The sequence below is a fragment of the Patiria miniata genome, unplaced genomic scaffold (assembly GCF_015706575.1).
Source record: "Patiria miniata isolate m_02_andy unplaced genomic scaffold, ASM1570657v1 HiC_scaffold_9, whole genome shotgun sequence".
Classification (NCBI taxonomy): domain Eukaryota; kingdom Metazoa; phylum Echinodermata; class Asteroidea; order Valvatida; family Asterinidae; genus Patiria; species Patiria miniata.
In genome coordinates, this window is record NW_024037076.1 from 11,080,117 (window position 1) to 11,095,810 (window position 15,694).

At 39.9% G+C, this 15,694-nt stretch overlaps 1 protein-coding gene across 1 annotated transcript in view; it reads right to left on the reverse strand.

The window, feature by feature from the left end:
* Positions 1-13,745, reverse strand: part of LOC119720471 — a 45,917-nt gene extending 32,172 nt beyond the window's left edge. Inside the window, exons 1-8 of the mRNA XM_038190143.1 lie at positions 13,439-13,745; positions 11,998-12,111; positions 10,097-10,441; positions 6,503-6,850; positions 4,215-4,562; positions 2,950-3,066; positions 828-944; positions 14-370 (exon numbers count right to left, since the gene is read on the reverse strand). Coding sequence (XP_038046071.1) covers positions 14-370; positions 828-944; positions 2,950-3,066; positions 4,215-4,562; positions 6,503-6,850; positions 10,097-10,441; positions 11,998-12,111; positions 13,439-13,745 — 2,053 coding nt within the window. The remainder of the gene's footprint in view (positions 1-13; positions 371-827; positions 945-2,949; positions 3,067-4,214; positions 4,563-6,502; positions 6,851-10,096; positions 10,442-11,997; positions 12,112-13,438) is intronic.
* Between the last annotated feature and the right edge of the window lie 1,949 nt (positions 13,746-15,694).

The window sequence follows — 15,694 nt, forward strand, 5'->3', positions numbered from 1 at the left end:
TAGATTTGCTTACCTGAAGAAGGTACAGCAGAAACCACTAAGGAAAATCCAGAGCTGCTGTAATACTCGTTAGAGATAAATCGAAGCCAAATGTCACTGCCAATGGATAGAAGATCCGGAGGCATTCTGTACCCATGCCACTTAAAAAACTGAGTGTTGGCTGCAATGCTACCATCTCCGGCATGGAGAACATCACCACCGTAGTATGAAGTATGGGCTGAAAAGCTGGAGAATTCAATGCGAATCTTCCAACCCACTTCGGTTTGAACGATCCAAGTGATATTGAGGTTGTCGGGGTAGTTGACTGGATATAATGTCGAACAAATGCGGGCTGTCTCATTGGCCGGAATAATCAGCAAACGGTCTTTATCTGAAAAGAAACCCGAAACAAAAAACTGACTGTCTCTCCTTTGTAGGGAACATCATGAATACATCTGATTTTATTTAAAAATAAAAGAAATCATGAAAGGCATACCTCGACCTTAACAGCAAAAAAAAATCATTATTGCCTAAGAAAAGACTACTGTCGGCTTGTCGCCCGGCGATTCACTTGCCTACTGAAGCTGGTTTGTTTTCTGATAGTGGGTATGTGGGTAGGAAGAGAGTTCCATACTCGGGCCGTAGGTGGTTAAAAGAACCTTTGATGAGCAAGTTTGAACTTGTTAACTGAACTGTCAAGTCTGGTAATCGGACAGACTGCCGAATGTATGGATCTAGATTATACCTGTGTAGTATCAGCTGGCACAGGAGTACCAGAACCTCCTGATATTTTTTCTCTTAGCAAAACAAGTGATTCACCAAAACAACGTTAATAATTGTATCGTTACCGCAGTCCAGCTCATCAGTGCCATCTACGCAGTCTGAGATGGTATCACACTGCAAGGCGTTGCCAAAGCAGACCGAATGTCCGCAATCCACGTCACCCAAGGAACAAGTCAGAGCTTCTGAAAATCAAAGAGAAGAAAATCAAGAAGAATATTTTGTAAATCTTGACATATATCGTCCCCATTTTCCGCTACAGCCTTATGGCCTGAGACTGACCAGTCAGTGTACTACACCTCATTAATATTCATGATCAAATTGGAGCACGTCATTTGCCGATTCCGGCGCGTGTCTGGGAAGTAAAAATGATACGCAGGTGACGTCATCCCGGTGAGCATCCACTTCGCTTCAGTGCGGTATTTTTTTTTCTGGTTGCACCGAAAGTTCCCTCCGGAACCGACCTCGAAGACATGTAGGCTTAGCTGTGGCACTAGTCTGTTGTTGTGGACCTTGTAACTACTACAGTAAAGACACATTAAAGAATGCTGGCACCAGACAATTTCATTGACTGACGAAGAAATATCTAGTGCTGAAAAAAGATTCAGTTATCGACAAGGCAGTATAAAGCTACTAAAAGGCAGTCAGGCTACTAAATATTTATGAGGTGTAGTAAAACACAAATACAGCATGGCTTGTTTTCTGAAAAATGGAAGGAATAACTGGTCCATCGGTGTAGGTCAGCTTGACTACCTCCATCCGCTTCGCGACGAGAGGTAGTCAAGCTGACCTACACTTTGGGACCAGTAATTCCCACTACTTCCCTCAAACCATGCTTCACTAATAACTGATGATTTTCGAGTAAAATATGGAAAATGAATTTATGCATTATGGTTTCATCATAACCAGTTCAAAGTGCCTTTTTTCTGTTCCTGTTACATGGGAACTTTGTAATTTTTCATTAAAGTGTCATTTATGTTGACTAGATGGGTTTTTATTCGTTGAGGATGATTTGCTTCTTAATAACCAGTTTTGGATTAAAAGGACCGCTACATTAAAGAGCGCACCCAGAATTACAAACTCATAGAAGTCAGATGTAACAGGAACAGGAAAATGTGGACACCAGAGTATTTCAGAGAAAGATCCACAGATCAATTATAAGCCTACCAGTTAACGGAACGCTCGTAGCCAGTATGTCGAAGTTGTGTGAGTTTAACGACTTTCCGTGCTCGAAGGTAACCCACAGCTTATTCCCGTCTGACATCAGGTCTGGGGGCCTACGTTCTTCAGAGCTATACCTTCTCAATTCAAAAAAGATATTTGTGTTGTTGGTACTATCGTCACCATCACCGGCTCGCAATACGAAGGATCCATGGGAAAAGAAATGACCGGTGGGAAAAGTGATGAGAATTTTCCAGTCTTCCAGAGTCTGAATGAGCCACACAGAGTCAATGTGAACGGATAAAATTCGTATGGTGGCTGTTTCACTTGCATTGAGATATATTTCATGAGTACCTGTCAGAAAAAAAAATGAGGAATATAAATAGGTGACCAATTTCCGAATGGCCTTGTTTAAATTGAACATTGTTGCAGCTGACGTATGATCCCCTAGTCCGATTTCTGTGAATGCCCATCCATACCTCGTGTAAAATAGGGAAAGTAAATTTGATGTGACAAATCGTGCAATGAAAATTCACCGTAGTTGAATTACAGTCATGTTTTGCAATTTGTTGTTTTTGTCACAAATTTCCTTTACATTTGCGCTCCCATGGCAAATGGACCATTCTTCACCAAGTAATTAGGTCTAAGTATAGGTGTACTCCTTTCTGCCGGCGAATTGGGTTTGTGACCTTAGACAAAAGCTTTGAAAGTGGCCCAAATACTGGACTTCATCCGTTTTGATTTTTCCTACCGGTATGGAAGATTTTAAGTCTGTTCCTGATGCCTATCCAGATGCATGTCTAGTTATCCTGTGAATTTTAATACAGAATTGTCCAAGTCAAACTTAAAAAACGGTCTCGAATTTGATTTCCTCAGGACAACTTTTCCCTCATATGTTACTATCACCACTGTAAGGCCCGATATGGAGAAATCTCAGTATTTTAGCCTCACTGATGAGGCTACCAGTTGACCAGATAATTACAGTCCTGCTAATTGATGAATTCTATTCAATTATCAATGGGGTTTTACCACAGTCTTGTTCATCGCGTCCACCAAAACAGTCTGCTACTTCGTCGCACTGCCAGTAAGAGGTGATACACACAGAATGCCCACAGTCAAACTGGTCAGGGGAACATGTCAAATTGTCTAAGACAAATGGGTGAAATGAAAGGATACATTTTAGTGACAGAATCGACGTGTACACATTTCAAAATGCTGGGCCCATTTGAAACTTGGCAAAATGCCCCCTTCGTCTGGTTTTAATGCACTTATGAGGATTCTTATCGTTGCCTTCGAGTGTGCCGCTCTCAGCTCGCCCGCTCCCCCCCCCCCCACTCCCCCAAGTTTTAATCTCCTATGGGCAGTCAGTCTTTTATTGAATGAATGCCCACCACCAACAGAAACAGTTCACTGGACTGAACGACGTTAGATCTGCCTGAACCATGGAGAAAGGAACAACCCTCCAATGGCCTAAACACATCAAGCGTATACGATTGGTTTCTGTCCAGTAAAGGAGCTATCTTCATATTCTTGTTGTTTTAACGTCCAAATTGCGCACAAGTAATGGATATTCCGAATTGTGGAACTGTGCACATAATTGTGGGCACATAGACTTTCATATACACTCGGCTCACATTCCCTCTCCTCACAACTAGGCGTGTAAAAGGAAAAATCACCTCATGCATGTTTAGATGACCAATTCAATCCCTAAAAAATGAACCTTTGTGTCCCATTACATCTTATTTTCAAGTTCATTTTACCATTTTCAACGGTATTTTGGTGACTTTTTATGCTAATGTAAATTTCTGTTTTCATTAGCAAAATAAAATATGTCATTTCAGACACCTCCTACTCCAGCGCAAAAGGTTACCAGATTTTATGATATTTTGATGTTGTAAATGTACTTTTCTTTGGTGATTCGGTGTAAGTACATGGCAATAGGCCAATGAGCAAACTCGTCTCAGACATGTTTCAATGAGCAGATGTTTTGCTTCACATTTGAACAGAAAACGTCTAGACTGAACAGACTCTTCCCGAAATCGCATCACAGCAACAGCGCCCTCAGTAGTCCGTAAAAGCAAGGACAATGTTAAATGGTAAAAGAAGTGCATGCACTTTTGAATACAGGCCTTATCAACAAAGTTGCACAAAATGTGTTCCTACGAAAATTCCATTACATTTCAACAACTCTGTTTTTTTTTCAACGAGCAATACCGTGTAAAGAGCTGCCTGAAACGGTCAGATCATACATCTTCATTGATTTTTTTTAACAAAAAGATCGCATTGTAGCTTACCAGAGGCAGGTATGCTGGATACCGTCAGCAGAAACCCTTGATTTTTGTTACTTTCGTCAGTAGTGAACCGAAGCCACATGGTATTACCAGCTGACAGCAGATCGGGCGGGTTTCTGTACCCACTCCACTCGAAGAACACATTGTGGGTGCTACTGTTGCCATCACCGGCCTGGAAGACGTCATACCAAAACTCGGTACTAAACCGGGTAAAGGAAATGCTGATCTTGCGAGCTTCCTCGGTTCGGATGATCCACGTTACCTGGATGTCATTGTCGTAATAGTTCGGGTATTTCATCGAGGCAAGCTCGGCTGTTTCCGATGCTCCAATGTAAACGAGACGGTCCTCGTCTGTGTATTAAATTTTAAATATGTTAGTAATAACTTGCTAATAAGATCTTGTGTGTACATATTAGCTTGAGCGCAATTTTTGCTCTTCTCCTTCTTGCAAACAAAACGAAATCACCAAGTGAACAGAAACAAACAACAATTCCCACTTATTTATAGCAAACCTCTTCCTTTGTGGTTAATATACGAAACCTAGTTGTTTAGCTTATATGTACAGGACAACAAAACGGTTAATCAAAAAATAATGCATTTTAGTGAGTAAACATTCTGAACTTGAGCAATGTCAGTGTGTTTACAATGTGAGCTCAATTATGAAAGTCACCACTATAGGTCAGCCAAACTTGTAGAAAGTTTGTTTCACCTAAATGTTTTTAAATTACCTTTGACTTAAGGATGCAAGTAAGCTATCCACAGAAAACCGATAAATCACTGTTTTAGATGCCAGTACAATGACAGCGTCCAAATAATGTTTGTATGCGTAGTTATCCGGCATGGGCGTCACCAGGATTTTTTTTAAGAGGGGCGCAAAGCAAATTTTGTTCCCCCAAATCCATATATTTCCCAGCATTTTCCTGACTGATTTCCTCAGAACACCTTTTCCCTCATATGTTACTATCCCGACTGTGTGGCTCGATACGGAGAAAGATTTTAGTCACGCTGACGAGGCTACTAGTTAAACAGTTAATAACAATCCTGCTCATTGATGAATTCCATTAAAATATTAATGGGATTTTACCACAGCCTAGTTCATCGCGTCCACCATAACAGTCTGCTACTTCGTCGCACTGCCACAAAGAGGCGATACACACAGAATGCCCACAATCAAAATGATTAGTGGAACATGTCAAATTGTCTAGGACAAATGGATGAAAGGAAAGGGTACAGTTTAGTCACAGAATCGTCGTGTACACATTTCAAAATGGCTCATATAAAACTTGGCAAAATGCCCCTACCCGTCAGGTTTTACTGCGATTATGAGGACTCTTATCGTCCCCTTCAAGCTCCCCCATCTCAAGTTTTAATCTCCGTGGTGTAATCTATTATTGAATGAATGCCCTCCACCAACAGAAAAACATTCACCTGACTGAATCACGTTAGATCTGCCTGAACCATGGAGAAAGGAACAACCCTCTAATGACCTAAACACATGAAGTGTATACGATTGGTTTCTGTCCAGTAAAGGAGCTATCTTCTTATTTTTGTTGATTTATCGTCGATTATGGGCACACAGGCCATCATATATATTCGGCTCAAAGCCCCCACCCCTCATCCCCATTCACCTAGGCTTTAAAACGAAAAAGAAAAGCCCTCATGCATGTTCAAAGGACCAATGCAATCCCTAAAAATGCACCTTTGTGTCCCATTTAACATTATTTTCAAGTTCATGTTTTTATTTTCGAGGATACTTTGGTGCCTTTTTATGCAAATGTAAATTTATACATTCTTGAGCAAAAAAATTGATGTCATTTCAGAAACCTCCATGTTACAGCTACTCCAGCAAAAAAAAGGGTTACCAGGATTTTTGATGTTTTGCTGTTATTAAAATGATCTTTTCTTCGGTGATTCGGTGTCAGTACATGGCAATAGGCCAATGAGCGAACTCTTCTCATCATGTTCTCAGCAGATGTTTTGGTTCACATTTGAACAGGAAACGTCTAGACTGAACAGAGACTTCCTGAAATGACATCACAGCAACAGCGCCCTCAGTTGTCCGGAAAAGCAAGTGCAGTTTTATTTAAATGGTGAAAGAAGTGCACTTTTGAATACTATTAGGCCTAACCAACAAAGTTGCACAAAATGTGTTCCTACGAACGATTTCAGTACATTTCAACAACTCTTTTTACTAAAAGGCAATACCGTGTAAAGAGTTGCCTGGAAAGGTCAGATCATACATATTTATTGATTTGGGTTTTTTTTACAAAAAAGATTGCATTGTGGCTTACCAGAGGCATTTACGCTGCGTGCTGTAAGCAGAAACCCTGGATAGGTGCTATATTTGTCGGCAGTGAACCTAAGCCACATGGTATTACCAGCTGACAGCACTTCGGGCGGGTTTCTGTTCCCACTCCACTGGAAGAACACATTGTGGGTGCTATTGTTGCCATCACCGGCTTGCAAGACGTCATTCGACTGCTGGGTGTAAAACTTGGTAAAGGAAATGCGGATCTTGCGAGCTTCTTCGGTTTGGATGATCCACGTTATCTGGATGTCGTCGACGTAATAGTCCGGGTATCTAGTCGAGGCAAGCTCGGCTGTTTCCGATGCTCCAATGTAAACGAGACGGTCCTCGTCTGTGTATTAAAATTCGAATACATGAGTAGTAACTCGCTTATACTTGTGTGCACATTTGTTTGAGCGCAATTTTCGCTTTTCTCCTCCTTGCAGACAAAGAGAAATAACAATAGTGTACAGAAGAATCTCTTTTTTCCCACTTATTGATAGCAAACATCTTCCTTTGTAAAGAATAAACGAAACCTAGTTATTTAGCTTATATGTACAGGACAACAAAACATTTAATCCAGAAATAATGGAATTTAGGTAAAAATTCTTACCTTAAACACTGTCAGTGAGCTCTTAGTATCAAGTATGAAAGCCACCAAGCCCAATTTGGAGAAAGTTTGTTTCACCTAAATGTTTTAAATCACCTTTGGTGGAAGGATGCAAGTTAGCATCCAGAACAAAAACCGATAAATCACTCTTTTCGATGTCAGTACAATGACAGCGTCCAAATAATATTTGTTTACATTGTTATTCAGCATGGGCGTTGCCAGGATTTTTTGCTAGAGGGGGGCGCAAAGCAATTATGTTTTCCCTAAATCCCTACATTTTCCAGCATTTCCCCGATTGATCATGTTTGCGAGGGTGGGCACGGACATTTGCCCCCCCCCCCCCATTGAATAAACAACAATGACTTCGCGCCTCTTTTTTTCTTTGTTGTTTTTCCCTTTCCCCGTTTTTTGCTTGTCAACCCCCCCCCCCCCTCGCGATGCTCATGTTTTCAAGTACTTTCGGATTTTATTCATACACCCTTTACATTATAAAGTCACATTTTGATAACGAAATAGTCAATCGTTATGCTATTGCTTGTTATGCGATTTTGGTGCACTCTTAGCTTTATACTAAAACAACATTTAAATTGGTTAGCGTTGTAAATTGGCTGTCAGGTGAATTATTGTCGTCACTATATGGCAGCAAGTTAATGAGCAAAATGTACGCACATAATGTTTGCAATGCGAATTTTTGGGTTCACAATTTGAACAGAAAACTCCTAAACCGAAGAGTATGTGCCGGAAATGACGTCACATCAATAGCTTTCTCGGTACAAAGGAAACGTTTGGAACATTTTAAAGAGCAAAAAGTTGAAAAGAAGTGATTTCAAAACAGTTTTCATATCACAGGAATGACAAATTCGAGTAAAAAACTAAGTAGAGTAAACTAAGTAGAGTAAAATTGATGACATGAACTCTTTACGTTTACATTATCTGCCTCTTGATTACCGCAATTTAATTCATCCGTTCCTTCAAAGCAGTCATTTACACGGTCACACTGCAGGGTGCCACGGATGCAGTGATGTCCACAGTCAATTTCAGTACGAGAGCAAGTCAACATTTCTGAAAAACAGAACGAGAAAGAACGTGGGCAAGGTCAATGACAGGGGCTAGCTGTATTTATAAAACATTTTTGAAAAGCACAGCCGGGTTTTCACAGAAGTATTTTTTTTTGCAGTTTTAGAACACCGATAAAGATGCCATACATTTCTCTTCACAGGTTTAAGTTGCCTCACACAATAATAAGGCTTTTATGACTTTTGAAAAATTTGTGAACCGCAAATGCAATAAAAAAAAATCAATAATAGATCATTTCAAGTATTTTCATATTACATATATACAGTTTGAGTTTGTGCGATTAGACTACTATTAGAAATGGACTCTTGTCAAAAAGAGTGCACAGACCAAACGGGGATAAAAAAAAAAGACGCATCATACAATGTCAATAATTTTGCTTGGAAAACTTGTTAACAAATTGAATTTTCCTCCAAAATGTGGTTTCCACAGACATGTTTTTAGCACGATTTCGCTATAACAATGATTATCACTGATATTCTTTTTATCTTAAAGATGCATTGCGTCCTGAAATCCAAAAAATGTTCATGTTTTGGATTGTTAACTCATCCTATTTCAAACATATGGTTGAAAGGAAACTAATGTCTTACTGTTCCCGAGAAAAGACGACAAAATCGATTGTTTTACATCGGAGTACAATCTTCCTGTCGTTTCAGTCAACACGTTGTGTATGTCACATAGAATTACACACAGCACCAATGCACAAATGTGGTTTCTTGCATGTCCGCAAAAGGTGAACACAACGTAGCTGGAATCACAACTAGCATGAACAGCCCGACTTTTTGGGGTCGCAAAAGTGGACCCCGAAAGGCTTTCTCGCACGCATAACACAATAATCAAACAAAAAACACCCAGTTCTTTTAGGATAGTCGTGTCGGTCTTTATATCCTACTTTAAAATGTTCTTTCCGATTAACAGCATTTCGTTCAAAGCGCGTTTTGTGGCCCGATTGGGCTCATTCTACAAGGCAGTGTCCCTTTAAACACTATTTGTAACCACTTTTTTCCATCTGAATGGCTTTTAATTCGGTCCAAACTATACTTTATATGCTTGGTAACATGCTCAACATGCCACAATCATACGCAAATCTAAAACATTGTTCAGCTCTATCGTGGGATAATAGTTAGTACAAGTGTTTAGAAATGTATTGAAGCCTGTTACAACTGATAATGTAGTAACCAACTGATAATGTATCACCAACCGATAATGTCACACAAATTGACCGATAATGTATCACTAACCGATAATGTAACAGAAATTGACCGATAGTGTAGTAAATGTTACTACATTATCGGTCGATATTTGTTACATTATCCATTAAGACCGATAATGTAACAACAATCGACTGATAGTGTAGTACATTTTACTACACTATCAGTCAATTTCTCGGTTATAGTAATACAGTATCGGTCAATTTGTGTGACATTTTCGGTTGATGATACATTATCCAATGGTTACTATATTATCAGTTGTACCAAAGCCCCGGAACACAATTAAACCTTAACATCAATATACTCCACACAAAGAGGAGTAGCGTGACAACAGACAGTGTCTGTTACATTGCGTAAATGGCAATAGGCCAATGAGCAATCTCTTCTCACACATGTTTTCAGCAGATGTTTTGGTTCACATTTGAACAGGAAACGTCTAGACTGAACAGAGTCTTCCTGAAATGACATCACAGCAACAGCGCCCTCAGTTGTCCGGAAAAGCAAGGACAGTTTAAAATGGTGAAAAAGTGCACTTTTGAATACAGTTAGGCCTAACCAACAAAGTTGCACAAAATGTGTTCCAACAAAAATTTTCGTTACATTTCAACAACTCTTTTTTCCAACGAGCAATACTGTGTAAAGAGTTGCCTGAAAAGGTCAGATCTTTGTTGATTTAAAAAAAGAAGATTGCATTGTGGCTTACCAGAGGCAGGTACGCTGCGTGCTGTAAGAAGAAACCCTGGATTGCTGTAATATGTGTCGGCAGTGAACTGAAGCCACATGGTATTGCCAGCTGACAGCAGGTCGGGCGGGTTTTTGTCCCCACTCCACTGGAAGAACACACTGATGGTGCTATTGTTGCCATCACCAGCTTGGAAGATGTCATACAAACGGGTATTAAACTGGGCAAAGGTAATGTTGATCTTGCGAGCTTCTTCGGTTCGGATGATCCACGTTATCTGGATGTCGTTGACGTACCAGTCCGGGTATCTAGTCGAGGCAAGCTCAGCTGTTTCGGATGCTCCAATGTAAACGAGACGGTCCTCGTCTGTATATTAAAAATCGAATACATGAGTAGTAGCTCGCTTATAAGATCTTGTGTGCACATTTGTTTGAGCGCAATTTTCGCTTTTTCTCCTTCTTGCAGACAAAGAAAAATCACAATAGTGTACAGAAAAATCTCTTTTTCCCCATTTATTTATAGCAAAAATCTTCCTTTGTGAAGAATAAACGAAACCTAATTATTTAGCTCATATGTACAGGACAACAAAACAGTTGATCCAAAAATAATGGAATTAGGTCGGTAAAAATTCTGAACTTAAACACTGTCAGTGAGCTTACAGTATTAAACAGTATAAAAGCCACCCAGGCCAATTTGGAGAAAGTTTGTTTCACCTTAATGTTTTAAATCACCTTTGACTGAATGATGCAAGTAAGCTATCCATAGAAAACCGATAAATCACTGTTTTCAATTACAGTACAATGACAGCGTCCAATTAATAAATGTTTAAATAGTTATCCAGCATGGGCGTTGCAGGGATTGTTTTGCTGGAGGGGGCGCAAAGCAAAATTGTTTCAGCCAAATCCCTACATTTTCCAGCATTTCCCCAATTGTTCATGTTTTCGAGAGTAGGCAGGAACATTTGCCTCCCCCATTAAAAAACAACGAAATGACTTCGCGACATTTTTTCTTTGTTTTTCCCCCTTTTCCCTTTTGTTTGTTTGTTTGTCGGGGGGGGTGGAAAGAGTGCACCCTTGTCCTCCCCCCCCCCCCCTCCGCGCTGCGATAACGAAATAGTCAATAGTTATGCTATAAGCCATTTGCGAGTTAAATTTGAATAAAATCTGGAACGCTGACTTAATACAATGCTTTGCACGTTTTAACCTAGCATTCTCCCGACCAAAGAGACTGTTACTATATCACGTGACTCGGGGCAAGCCTTATGCTAGCAACCCCCAGCTCAGGCATGGTCTGGTGTCTTTGTGCCATTCTCACCCATTGTGAACGATGTATTGGAGCTGAGCGTCTCTTACGTAACTATGCAAGAGCTTGCCCCGAATCTTGTGATTAGCAACAGTGTCTTTGGTCTGGAGAATTCAAAGTTAAAATGTGCCAAGCATTCTGAGCAAGTCATTGTACCAGACGTTTTTCAAATGCAAATCCCAAAGGGTATAGGTTACTCGCAAATGGCTTATTGCTTGTTTTGCGATATTGGTGCACTTTTAGCGGTATACTAAGACAAAATTTAAATTGGTTAGCGTTGTAAATTTGCTGTAAAAGGCTAATTATTGTTATTTCACCAAATGACAGTAGGTCATTGAGCAAAATGTACGCACACAATGTTTGCAAAGGGAATTTTTGGGGTTCATAATTTGAAAAGAAAACCCCTAAACAGAAGAGTATGTGCCGGAAATGACGTCAAATCAATAGCGTTCTCGGTACAAAGGAAACGTATGGAACATTTTAAAGAGAAAGAAGTGGAACAAGAAGTGATTTCAAAACAGTTTTCATATTACAGGAATGGCAAAATCGCACAAACTATTGTTTAGTGTAAAATTGATGTCATTAACTCTTTACGTTTAGGTTATCTGCCTCTTCATTACCGCAATTTAGTTCATCTTTTCCTACAAAGCAGTCATTTACACGGTCACACTGCAGGGTGCCACGGATGCAGTAATGTCCACAGTCAAATTCAGTACGAGAACAAGTCAACATTTCTGGAAAAAAAACCAAAGCAAGACAGAAACTTGAATCATGGGTAAGGTCAATGACAGGGGGCAGCTGCATTCATAAAACTATTTTGAAAAGCACAGCCGGGTTTTCACAGAAGTATATTTTTTTGCAGTTTTAGACCAACGATAAAGATGCCAGACATTTTTTTTCTTCACAGGTGGAAGTTGCCTCACTCAATAATAGGCTTTTATGACTTTTGATAAAGTTGTGAATTGCAAATGCAATAAAAAAAATCACTAATAAATCATTACAAGTATTTTTGAATTGCAAGTACAGCGTTTGAGTTTGTGCGATTAAGGCTACTATTAGAACTAGAAATGTACTCTTTGTCAAAAAGAGTGCACAGACCGAACGGGAATAAAAGTAAAAATAGATGCATCATACAATACCAATAATGTTGCTTCCAAAATGTGGTTTCCACAATTTCAATATAAGACCAAAAAAAAAAATTATTCGGTCTCTGGTCAGACCAAAGTTCCGGAATTGACGCGGCCACGCGGATTTTTTTTTTTTTTGGCTGAAATAGAGGGCGCTGTTGGAGCTACCGCGGAACATTTTGGAAAAAAAAGATCGACGTGCATGATTAAAATCGACGCGCGCGCTGACCGGAGACCGATTTTTTTTTTTTTTTTTTGCCTAACAATGATTATCACTTATATTTTTTTTTCAATTCAAAGGGGCACTGCGTCTTGAAATTCATGAAATGATCATGTTTTGGATTGTTGACTCATCCTATTTCAAACATTTGGTTTAAAGGAAACTAATGTCTTACCGTTCCCGAGAAAGAACGACAAAAACAGCTTGTTTTACATCGAAGTACAAATACGTTCTTCCTTTGGTTTCAGTCAACACGTTGTGTATGTCACATAAAATTACACATAGCACCAATGCATAAATGTACAAATGTCCGCAAAAGGCGAACACAACATAGCTGGAATCACAACTAGCATGAACAGCCCGACTTTTTTGGGGTCGCAAAAGTGGACCCCGAAAGACTTTCTCGCACACATAACACAATAAAAAAAACCGCCCAGTTGTTTGTTTGTTTTCAAGATAGTTGTGTGGGTGTTTATATCCTACTTTAAAATGTTTTTTTTTCCGATAACCAGTATTTCGTTCAAAGCGCGTTTTGTAGCCCGATAGGGCTCACTCCAGGACGCAGTGTCCCTTTAAACACTTTTTCTAACGTGAAAGAATTAGTTAAAGTGTTTAGAAATGTATTTAAGCCCCGGAACACAAATTTCAACATCAATGTAGCGTGATCAACAGGCAGTAGCGTGATCAACAGACAGTGTATGTTACATTGCATACCTGTCGAGGGAACACTGGCAGCCCCCAGCACAAACCCATTGCTAGTGTACCGGTCATCGGTAATGAATCGCAGCCACATCTCATTCCCATTGGACAGCAGGTTGGGCGGGAGCGTAAACCCATTTTCCTCGAAGAACTGGTTTGCAGTGACGTCCGTACCGTCGCCAGTCTGGAGGAAGTCGCCGTCATAGTTCGTATCGACCCTGAACTCGAAGAAGGTGATGGCAATCTTGTAATCCTCCTCAGTGCTGACGATCCATGTCTTGTTCACATTGTTTGGATAGGGGGCCGGGAAGCTGGGAGACATAATTCGGGTTGATGCATTTCTTGCGATGGTTACATTTTGGAATTCTGCAAATGGAAGTAAAATACAGCGAGTTATACACATGCCTTTGCAGTAAGAAAGCAATTTTCACGTGATGCAGTTTCACTACTTGTGTGATGGAAATTGGAAATGAGCAGATAGATTTCACAAATTAACTGTACGACAAAAAAGGATGCATGTAGTACTATAGAGAATAACACCAGTCTTCACCTCGTATTGCCATATTGTTGAAAAGACATTGACATATTATTGAAAGGACATTGAAAAAAAAAACACATTGAAAAGACATTGGAAACTCAATTGATTTTCATTTATGTACATAATTATAGGTCGATATTGGAGGGGGGTTTGGCTAAAAACGTGATCAAGCTGATATTTCGTATGATTCGTAGCTGACCACTGAAGTAAACATGAGGTATGACCAGAGATCGAACAAGTTGAGTTAGGGCGGAAGGAGGGAAACCGGAGAAAACCTTGTGGCACAGGAGAGAATCAACAACACCGCTACTTGTTTAGCGCCCTCTGATGTTATTGATTTGAATATGTACCCAGCGTTTTGTGCAATCCATGTCATAAAAATACCCAAGAACGTTCATGATCTATAGGTCAATGGGTTTTGGAATTATGGCTAATTAATTATTCCTATGTACGAATGATAATTGTGCTCTGTGTTCACGACGTATATGGGAAAATTCAGGTTTTATGCCGCGTAGCGCCGGAAAATTTTTCGCTGCACGGCAACCCGTGGTCCGATTTTTATGTTTTTGGTATTACTATCAGAAGATTCGCAAGGCTCGAGGCTAAAAATGTCATGACAGCTTGGGCCGCCAAAAAAAAATTAAAAATCAAGGCTATCGTGGAAAAAGTCGAGGAGGCAGATCCCGCACGGGCCTTTTAGGGTTAAAGTAGTTTTGGGCGTTCTGTATAAATAATGCTTTAGTTGAATTCTGAATAAACAATGCTTTAGTTTACAACACGTACTGATTCCTCTTTTTTTAGGCCACTTATAAAGTGTTATCAGAAAATGCAATGTAATATATGCTTTGGAGGCGATTAGTCTAGATTTTCGCCGTGATGAAAAGCTGCCGTCATAAACTGCAGCTCATTCGGTAAACATGTATTGTTTGCTTAAAAACCCTGTCGAGCCATAAACATGATGCAAAGTGCATGTAGATAATAGGGGTAAATATTGTTCACAATGCCTCCCCTATCTCTGACTTCTCAGATGTTGTGTACATTTAGCTCATTAGCATGATACTGACACAACAAAAATTATTTTTTAGGCATTTACCCATGAAGCAACTGGTTGGTGATACATGTACTTATCAGATAATAAACTACTTTAAAATGTTGCACATCTGCATAATTTTAACCCCTACAGATAAAAATAGGTTTAGCAGTTTTAACTCGGTTATCACGTTGAGTGCACGAGGCAAGTCGCTTTTTACCTACTACCTAGCTATACCGCGCGAGGCGCCCTTCCCAGTCCTATCTTCCCCTCTATAGTATCTTTGGCTATATGGGAGCCTGGGCATACGACATTGCAGCTGTACACCGACGTCTTGGACCAAGACTAGGACAACCTCTGCTATATATTTTGTCTCGAGCCTGAGCAAACAAATGTGCGCGTCTCTGGTTGCCATAGAGATATAGTAACTATAATTTTTAAGTAGCTAGGCACTGGTTCAGATTGGGACCTAATTCAAACTAGGGCAATATGAATGAGTCCTCATTTGCCTAGGATGCACCATTGGATCTCACCGTAAAACTGCACTGCATATGTATTGCGCTGCTCGCACATATGAATAACGGTGCCAGAGGGTAATCGTCAAGTCGTTACAAGTAGTACGTACGATTTATAAGTCGTTATAAGTAAGCAGTTATAAGTAAGTCGTTGTAAGTAAGCAGACATGATAAGAGACATTTTTCAC